General features: G+C 37.9%; 1 protein-coding gene and 1 non-coding gene across 2 annotated transcripts; one reads left to right on the plus strand and one right to left on the minus strand.

Annotated features, from left to right (window-relative positions):
• Positions 1-453: 453 nt before the first annotated feature.
• Positions 454-560, plus strand: LOC137957383 (small nucleolar RNA R71). The gene has a single exon (XR_011113352.1). It is a non-coding gene; the product is annotated as a small nucleolar RNA R71 (small nucleolar RNA).
• An 8775-nt stretch (positions 561-9335) lies between these two features.
• On the minus strand, positions 9336-10217 carry LOC137955019 (uncharacterized). Its single transcript, XM_068801899.1, has one exon. It carries the CDS (start codon positions 10215-10217, stop codon positions 9336-9338), a length of 882 nt encoding a protein of 293 aa, XP_068658000.1.
• Positions 10218-10495: the final 278 nt, after the last annotated feature.

A 10495-nucleotide genomic window follows, 5' to 3' on the forward strand; every position in this document is an offset into this window, starting at 1 on the left:
TGTTTTCGAAAAAGGATCATTCCGGTTTGGTCTATGAAAATTCTAGACTCATTTATGTCCTCAATGAGCTCTGGGTAGGATGAACTAGATGGACACATTTGTGTGGGATCAGATGAACTAGAGAATATGGCACAGACATTAAATGGGTTAGGAGAAGGTGAACTCTTGGACACCATAAGGGCATCAATTTTTCTTGTCAACCCCTCAATCTTGGCAATGAGCATGGGTGTTTCACTAACCTCATAGAGACCACCTCTTTTGGCTTCGTGGGATCTCCTATCAACATTAAATGACGAACCCCATTGCTGAGATTGATCACTAAATGTTTCAAAGAAGTCCCACGCCTCACTAGCACTCTTACACATCAAACTCCCACCACTCGTTGCATCTACCATGGATCTAACCTGGGGTGTAAGACCTTGATAAAAGTATTGCACTAAATGCCATTTCTCAAACCCATGATGCAGACACCTACGGATCAAGTCCTTCCATTTCCCCCAAGCCTCATAAAAGTGTTCACCCTCCTACTGCATAAAGTTGAAGATTTCTCTCCTGAGGGCTGTAGTTCTCTGAATGGGAAAATACTTAGACGTGACTAATGTGCCCCATGAAGTAATGTTGCCCACCTCTAAGGAATTAAGACATGACTTGGCCTTATCCTTAAGTGAAAATGGAAAAAGTCTTAACCGGATAGACTCATCTGAGAAATTCTGGAATTTGAAAGTCGCTCAGATATCTAAGAATTCCTTGATGTGGTAATAAGGATCCTCCTTCTCCAACCCATAGAATGTAGGGAGGAGTTGGATCACACCCGGTTTCAACTCATAACTGGCAGCAGTAGTGGATGGCAATATAATGCAAGAAGGTGATGTGAAGTTGGATGGGATAGAATAATCCCTCAGGGCTCTATGGTCACCTACTGCAGGTAACTGTAATGGTTCACCCTGATTGGCCATGGTAGCTCCTAACTTGACTTCTGGTGTTTTCCTACAAATATGTTCTACCTCTTCAACAAAGGGAGCTAATGGTTCACCTAGGGAGCGGCACCCGTGCATAAAAACACAAAAAGCAACAAAACTAACTATCAAATTATGCTAACAAACTAACTACTGAAAATACGAACTAACTAGAAGAAATAAAAATAAATCCATACAAAATCATCAAGATAAAACAAAAACATAAAATTATGAAAGCAAAAAAATATATCTAACCTAATACCATGGAGAACAAAGAAATACACTTAATACGTGCATCCCCGGCAACGGTGCCAAAAACTTGATTTGAAATTTAATTACATCAGCTTTTATACCTCGCAAGCGTACAAATCGTTCATGTAATCTAGCGGGAAGCGCGGGTCATATCCACAGGGAGGACTGAATTTCGTGTATTCTTCAGTCAACTAGCCTAACCAAATATGATGAATTAATCTGAGCTAAACACTGATTATATCCTAAATTATCAAGCAATGATCTAATTAACTACTTGCACAGCAGGAAACGTCAACTCTGGATTTTATTGTGATTCGTGCCTCTCTCGAGTGCCACGTAACCACGAATCCGGATTCTCAATCCTTGCGACTAGCCCCTCTCGGGCGCCTAGAGTTAAAGAAAAACATCAGATTATAATACCAAAATCCAACCTAAATTATAATTCTGCCCTAAATAGCTAATTACTCAAAAAATTCGAAAAACAAATATTTGATAAACATCAATTCTCAAATCAAATTTAATAAACATTCAAACCTAAGTTCAAACTATAGGAAACTAATTAAATTACAAAATGATGGATTACTCCCCTTCTTCTTCCTCTCGCTCAGGCAGCAATTCCGTTGTCATGGTTGCTGCAATTTCCAGAAATTAAGGGCTTTGGTTGCAGGAGCGAGCGGCCGGAAGTGGAGGTGACACCAGTGAAGAGGAATCGAAATTGGTGCCGGAGGAGGTGGTGCAGCGGAAGACGAGATGGAAGCCTCTGATCGGCTCGGTTGGAGTTGGACTAGGCTCAAGAAGTGGTCAAAAATGGGTAATCAACATTGGAGGATGGCCGGAATGCGGTATCGGCATTGGAGGAGCCCTCTTGGGTCACCTCTCGGCCTGGCGAGCAGAAAATGGCAGTATCAAACTCGCCGCAATTGAGACACTCTCAAGCTCTCTTTGGGTCTGTTCTCAGTTGCCGGACGGCGGTGAACGATGGCTGGAAGTGAAATTCTCTCAGGTCTCCCTTCTTTTGGTCGGCGGCTCTCCCCTTTCAACCCCCCCCCCCCCCCCCCCACCCTGAGCTCTCCTTTCTATTGATCAATTTTGCCCTAAAAATCTCTCTCTTTCACTAATGGCATTTTTGTAAATATCTCCTTCTCCACCAAAATTCACCTGAAATTCCATTATTGAATCCATAAAAATCATTTCAGGAAGAAATAAACCCTAAAATCAATGAAATATAATTTAGGAGAGAAAAATATGCAATATAAGCAGTGATTAATGCCAAATTCAATAAATGCACGTTTCATTTGAAAACCGACAAATAACCACCTATAACACAATTATAAGGGTTATTATATTATAGTTAACCTAGTTCTCATGTCATAATCTGGCATCTATCAATGATCGATCATGCATTATAGCATGAAATGGCCATATCTTGGATGATCAATCAATCGACTATTGTTGAACGATCATACTTTTTATCTTTGGCCTACACAGTTTTGGATGATCAGTCATTACAAGTAATTAATTTATCATTCCAATGCTAGTACAAAAGTGTAGACTATTAAAGCATGGGAACATTTTTCTCTAAGTGCGAATTATAACTTAAAGCTCTGATTTCACATATGTACCTAAGGAATATAAGTTTAAATGCTCTCTTACAAAGTGACTGTGTTTAGACATTTGTATATTATACTTGAACTCTTGTCTTCTCGATATTTACTTCCTTGTGGGTGCTTCTTCAAGTGATGTTCTTCAATTGTGCTTGAGGTCTTGAGTGTTGCTTGAAGTTTTTAGACCTTTAGATGCATTTACTCTTGAAGGTAAAGTATCTGAAATATTTAGATTTTTAAGTTGTTAGAAAAATAATTTTTTCGTTATCATCAAAAGAAATATGGGTGTCAACCTAGGTCAACAATCTCCCTCTTTTATGATGATAAAACCTAACTTAGAAAAATAAAAAAATATACACTTCCTTAAGGGCAGGAGTTAAGTAAATGATGCCATTTTAACCTAAGCTCCCCCTTAATCTTTGCATAGTGTGTTTTAATCATTTGAATCATAATATTTGTAATTTTTTGAGTACCTAGGTCATTTGATCCAAGTTCCCAATTTGCTCCCCCTTTTTTTTCTTGTACCAAAAAAGATAGGCAATGAAATACACAAGATATCACAAAAAGTGGCGCAAAGGTCGTATCATAGAATTTTCAATGATTTAAAAAAATGTGTGTACACGAAATAAAAGTGAATACATACAAATACATCATCAAAAGATTTACACATGGAGTCAAAAAGAAGGGTGGATCCTATTGAAGGAGTTTGAGTGGTATTCAATGTAATTATGAGAGTGAGTGGTATAAGCTGTAACAAGAGGTTAGTTTAAGTTTTTTTTATTCTTATGTATTTGGGCATCCATGACCCACATATATATATATATATAAGAAAGAGAGGGGTAGGAGCTCATACTCGTGGTCTCTCTTAACCCCTAAAGTTTCTATCCTCAACTCGTGCTCTTGTCTTCTCTTTTTGAAGACACCTCAAAGTGTCATCAATGTAATTACCTTCCCCAACATCAAGGAGATGGCAAAGGAGGTAATTTAAAGGTATTCTCTTAATGATGGCACAAGGGTGTAATTATCTAAGAAGATGTATGTCTACTTATGTATTTTCCTTTTCAAAGCTTATAGCCCTAAGGGCGTTGTAGTCATGGTAAACTTCCTTCCACAACTATAAATAGAGGCTCAAGGCATAGAGTAGATCATTAATTCTTCCCTCTCCTCTTTCAACTTCGTGCTTAGAATTGTCTCCTCTCCAAAGCTCTCTCTCTCCTTCTCTCTAGCCAAGTTCTCTCTTTTTTCTCTTTTCTCCTTTCTTCTCTTCCTTTTTTTCACCTCCTCTTTCACTACCATGGTCGAGGACCTTGTCATGGAATCCTAAATTCAACATGGTATCAAAGCAATGGATTTAGGATCCCCACATCAAGATGAAAATTTGAAAGGCTCTATTAATCAAGCTTCACGTAGAGTTCTTCTTGTTGATGAAGCAGTTTTCTCTTGAAATTGCTCCAAGCTAAGTTTTTCTTAATGATAGTTCTTTGTCTCTATAAGAAGTTTTATGGATGGCTATCTCATCCAATATGAATGAGAATCTGGTGATTATATTTTTTATTTTGAAAGTGGCTCGTTCATGGTGCTTATGCTTAGTTTTTATTCCCCATGCAAGACTGATTGTGTTATTTTTCTCTTGCATATTATACTGATGTTTGTGGTTGTTAGGAATTAGACGCCCTAATTCGATACTAATAAGAGCAATAATAATCACAAAAGAAGAAATAATCAAGCATGAAAAATACAAGATTTATACAGGTTCACGCCCCAAATATAAATAGAAAAGTAGAGGAACCACAATACAAGTGTGAAATCTCCAAACTACCCTTAATGAAACAAGGTTTATCTACGTGTCGACTCTGCATAAGGTGTTAATTAGACTCCACAACTTAACTGTGGCTAGAATTTTTGCATGTATCAAGGTTCACTATATCTTTTATTGGCATCTAATTTTATTACGAGTTATGCTTGTTGTTCTACAAATTTTTTAGTTATTATATTAGTTAAGTTGCTGCTCCTCTTGACTTTTTCGAAAGAGCTTGACATAAGATTGTTCGAGAGGGTACATAGAAGGATTTTTTTATCAGGTTGTTAGTCTTTGCAATGGTTTTTTGTTATTTCATTAGTTGTCTTATCCTCTTTGTATCTTACCTAAAATATTTGAGTGAAAAAGAGAAAAAAAAAAAAGAACCAAAGAAGGCATGATTCAAGCATCCAAAGTTGGCGCATAACTAGAGAAGGCAAGTTTCCTTCTTAAAGCAATCCAAAAAATTTAGTTGATTAGGAGCTTTCCTTTATTAAAAATTTCAGTGGTATTTATTTCCGAATTAGTTTAAGGAAAGAAGAAGAAGAAATTGTGTTATTTTTTGCTCTCTAGGTGGCAAGTTGCCCTCTTTGAAAGATTTGATTTGATTTGAGTTTTGGATTCTGATTAGATTCAAGTTTAAATCCAGATCTGATTTGATTTGAGTAATCTCCTAATTGAGGAAGATTGTAATCCTCACTAATTGGCATGAGCAACACATGATTTGCGTCCCATTCCTGTTTTAGTGCTTGCTTAAAACAAGATAATAACTTACCTATTCTCTCTCACTTGAACACCCTTCACCAATCCGATTTTGAGTTCTTGTGTGATAAAAGTATGAGATCTATCTTCTATGATACAGCAATTGGACTTCTCATCGATAGAAGATTTGTGGTGCATATTATTTGAGTTCAAGTTGGCCCACTCTTCTCAAAGTGATTCATATATTTGCATCAATTTGCTTCTTAATCTACTTGTTGGATTTCAATATTCCACATAAGAAGTTGTTTACTTGTTGACTATAATGGTCGAAGGCTATATTGGAAGCAAAAGTGATCTCCTTAGAATTACTACCATACCCTTGAGAGGGTTACCTAATTGTATGAGCCGGTCCCAATCAGTGAAGATGTTTCTCATTACTTGAGACCTCTTAGGTCACTTGACCAAGCCAACTCTACCCATTGATGAAGAAAATAGTTCTTATGTAAAAAGGCTCAAGAATGAAATCTGAGTCATTAGTTGGCTTATTAATAGCATGGAGGAGCATATGGCCAACAATATTTTTCACCTTAAAACTATAAAATGAATTTGGGACACTTGTGTTAAGTTTGTAAAATTTAGGATCCCATGAGAAGAACTTTAGATCAACAAGGAAGAAGAATAAGAAGAGAGAAAGGAGAGGAGAAGAAGAAGAACATGGAAGGAGAGAGTTTGGATTAAGGGAAGGGTTTGTGTCAAATAAGAAGAAGAAGGACTGGACAAATTTGTGGAAGGAGAGGAGAGCGCTTCAATGCCCTACCTCTTAGCCAATGCCTTTATATATAGTTTTTCAATGCCCTTAGGGCTACAACTTGATAAAACAAAAAACATAAAAGGAACACTTATTTACACCTCTATGCCATCTTTATGGAAAGTAAAATATTTTACACATATGCCACTCCTTTGACGTGTGGGCTTCTTGTCTCGAGCTTGTGGGCTTGAGCCCATCTTCCAACACTCCCCCTCAAACTGGAGGAGAAAAGACATCATAAATACCCAACTTGCCACATATAAAAGATAGGATTTTAGATGTGACGGGTTTAGTGAGAATATCTGCTACTTGCTCTTGAGATGAAACAAGTTTGAGGAAGATTATTCTTGCTTGAAACTTCTCCCGTATAAAGTGACAATACAACTCAATATGTTTAGTTCTTTCATTGAAAACTAGATTTGAAGTAATATGAATGGTTGTTTGGTTATCACAATGCAGACCCATAGAACCTCTTTTATAAAATCCTAATTCATTAAGGAGGGTCCTAATCCATAAGATTTCACTTATTGTAGGGGTCATAACTCTGTATTCTACTTCGGTGCTAGATCTCACATCCACATTTTGCTTCTTACTTTTCCTTGAAACCAAGTTCCCTCCAACAAGAGTACAATATCCCGATGTATATTTCCTATCATTAGGTGATCCAGCCCAATCTGCATATGAGAAGCCTTCTATGTTGAAGTGCCCATGTTTTTTATACAACAATCCTCTTCCTGGAGCTCCTTTTAGGTATCGTAATATTCTCTCAGGCCTGCCAGTGGGTAATTTGTGATTTGTGCTTGAATTGACTCACCACACTTGTAACATATGATATGTCCGGCCTAGTTACTATGAGATAGATCAGTTTTCCTACGAGTCTTTGATATTTTCCAATATCAATATCTTCTCCATTTGTGGCACACAATTTTACATTTGTATCCATAGGCGTGTCAAATGGTCGACAACCCTTCATTCCTTTTTCTTCAAGGAGATCCAAGACATATTTCCGCTAAGACAATATTATCCCATGCTTAGATTGAAGAACTTCTATGCCCAAAAAATATTTAAGCATACCCAGATCTTTAGTCTTGAATTCCTGACGTATCATATTCTTCACTTCTTGTATGCTATGAGTATCATCACCGGTTAAAATAATATCATCAAAATATACAATCAATAATATTTTCCCATTGACAATATCTTTATAATATACTGAATGATCAACTGAGCACCGATGAAAACCAAACCGTAGAAGTGCTTGACTAAATTTATCAAACCAAACTCGAGGGGACTGCTTAAGTGCATATAAAGATTTTTTTTAACCGGCATACCGTTTCCCCCTCAACCACATAACCAGGTGGTTGAACCAAATAAATTTTCTCACGTCTATCAAATTTTAAAAAGGTAATTGATATACGAGCCATGATGAGTTAGCAGCAATAGACAAGATGATACGAACCAAATTCAATTTGGCAACAGGAGAGAAGGTCTCCTCATAATCTATCCCATAGCACTGAGTATAACCTTTAGCAACGATCCGAGCTTTAAGACAAGCAACCGATCCATCTGGGTTATGTTTCATTGAAAACACCCATCTACAACCAACCGGTCTTTTACCTTTCAAGAGTGATGCTAAAGACCAAGTTTGATTTTCATATAAGGCATACATTTCTTCATCCATAGCGGCCTTCCATCCTGGATGCGTTAGAGCCTCCTAATACGACTGTGGAATGGAAGTAGAAGAAAGAGAAGCAAGGAACTGAAAACACTTGGAAGACAAGCGACGGTGAGACATAAAATTTGAGATAGGATGCGAAGTAGTACAGGAACGACGTTCCTTTCTTAAAGCAATAGGCCTAGTATCAAATTCAGACCCAAACATAGAAGGAGAAGGACTTACTACTGGTGGATCCGACAACTCCACAGGTGAAGGTACGACCGATGTATCAGGGGTGGATTAATATCAACATTGAAAGGCAAAAGCAGACACAGAGTGGTAGAAGGAAATATCCATCACGGAGGACCATCATGGGAGGAGTAGAAAGAGGTGCCCTCAAACAAGGTCACATCCCGAGAAACAAGCATCCTCCGAAGGGTATGATTGTAACAGACATAACCTTTCTGGGTGCAAGAGTACCCCAAAACAATGCACCTCATAGACCGAGGATCAAGTTTATTTTTTTTGTGGGGAAGTAACATGAACAAAGTATGTACATCTACACACGTTAAGAGGAAGAGAAAATGGATCTTCACCATGAAATAAAACAGAGTACGAAGTTTTATTATGAAGACCTGATGAAGGTAACCTATTAATAAGAAAGCATGCCGTAAGTATAGCATGAGGCCAATAAAAATAGGGTACCTTCATGGATTAGAGGAGGCCCCGAACAACTTCAAGAAGGTGATGATTCTTCATTTTAGCAACACCATTTTGTTGATGGGTATAGGCACATGATGTTTGATGGATAAGCCCATTACCCTCACAAAATTATTTGAATTCATTAGACAAATTCCTTAGAATTATCAAACCTAATGATTTGAATTTTCTTTCCAAATTGTGTCAATACCATAGCATGAAAAGTTTTAAACAAAGGAAGATTTTTTTATCGTTCTTTAAATAAATATAACCAAGTCACCCGGGTAAAATCATCAACAAAAATGACAAAATATTTAACTTGGGAAATATTTGAGACACATAAAGGTCCCCATACATCAATATGTATTAACTCAAAAGGAGCAGCACTTGTATTTTTAAGACGAGCAGAATATGTACTCCTAATGTGTTTACTTAATTGACAAACCTCACAACTGAAATTAGAAAGTACTTTTAAAGACAAAAGCAAAGAACGAAGTGAAAAGGTAGACGAATGGCCAAGCCAGTTGTGCCAAAGTTGGGCCTCGGATGTAGTCGATGATAGGGCAGCTAATGGTGGAAGATTAAAGTAGTACAAGGCCCCCTTTTCATGGCCGCCACCAATCACCTGCTTCGTAGTGACATCCTGAAATATACAAGAAGATGGTGAGAAGGTGACAAAGCAATTCAACTGTTTTGTTAATTGACTAACAGAAAGAAAATTCAAAGGAAATTGAGGGACAAACAAAACATCTTGAAGAGGAATAGGCGAAGTAAGAGAGGAGGAACCTTGGCCAAGGACCTTGGTTTGGGTACCATTAGAAATAGTAATAAATTTATGAGAAAGACAAGGAGATAATGACTAAAACAAGTATTTGTTACTTAACAGATGTTCGGAGGCCCCAGAGTCGATGATCCAAGAGGAAGAGGATGAAGAGGAAGAAAGCATATTTGAGGCAATAGTAGTAGCGGCAGTAGATAATGGAAGAATGAAAGATTCCATTAAGGACTTCATCTTCTGAAATGTAACGTAGTCTACAACAATGAGAGTCACATTTTCGGAGTGGGAGTTAGCATTTTCTTCAATTTTCTCAACATTAACAGAGACTGGGTTAGCCATGGCCCAATCAGGCTTGCCATGAAGTTTCCAACATGTTTCCACAAGGTGGTTCTGACCACCACAGTAAGTGCCAAGTCGAGGCTCAATATGGGAATTATTCGGACCCGTTTGACCACCTCTATTTTTTGCCCCCTTCATAGTTCTACCACTTCTCATATTTTTGCCCCGTCCTCGGTATGAGGATGATGTACCCCGATTTTCAAAGAACATAGTTGATGGAGCATCAATAGGAGAAGGAGAGGATGGATCAGGTATATGTAGTACTGTAGAACTGATATCATCGAAGGATGGAAGAGCAGAGGAACTTAGAAGTTGGGTCTTCGCAACCTCAAGGTAAGGCTTAATATTTGACAAGAAAATAGTTGCTGCCAAGGCTTCTCCTTGTCGTTCTTGAATAACAATGTCAGTGGAGTGTGGTTGAGCTATTTTCCATTCTTGGAGAAGGCCCCGAAACCGGGCCAAATATTCAAGAATGTTATCTCCGTGTTTAGTATGCAACATACTTTGTAAAACATCATATAATCTTTGTAATGAGACAATACTCGAGTAAATCTTAGCACAAGTGTCCCAAATATCCTTGGCTATTTCCAAGTGGACCACATTGTTAGCCACATGCTCTTCCATGCTATTGATGAGCCAACTGATAACCATGTTATCATTTTTAACCCACTTGTGGTAGGCTTCATCTTCTTCATCAATCGGAGGAGGGATTTTGATAACATGACTTAGAAGGTCACGAGTAATGAGAACCCTCCGTACCGATTGTGACCAACTAAGGTAATTGGAGAGACCTCTTAGTGGAATCGTAGTAATGCGGAGTAAGTCACTCTTATTACTGGTGTGTCCACTCTCCATGATGAGGCAAGGAAAATGTGGAGGTCAAGGGCAGGGGCCTTTTTCAA

Source organism: Aristolochia californica, unplaced genomic scaffold, assembly GCF_029961685.1.
Source record: "Aristolochia californica isolate CCGP_79_NKW_82.1479 unplaced genomic scaffold, dmAriCali1.0.hap1 SCAF_2, whole genome shotgun sequence".
NCBI lineage: Eukaryota > Viridiplantae > Streptophyta > Magnoliopsida > Piperales > Aristolochiaceae > Aristolochia > Aristolochia californica.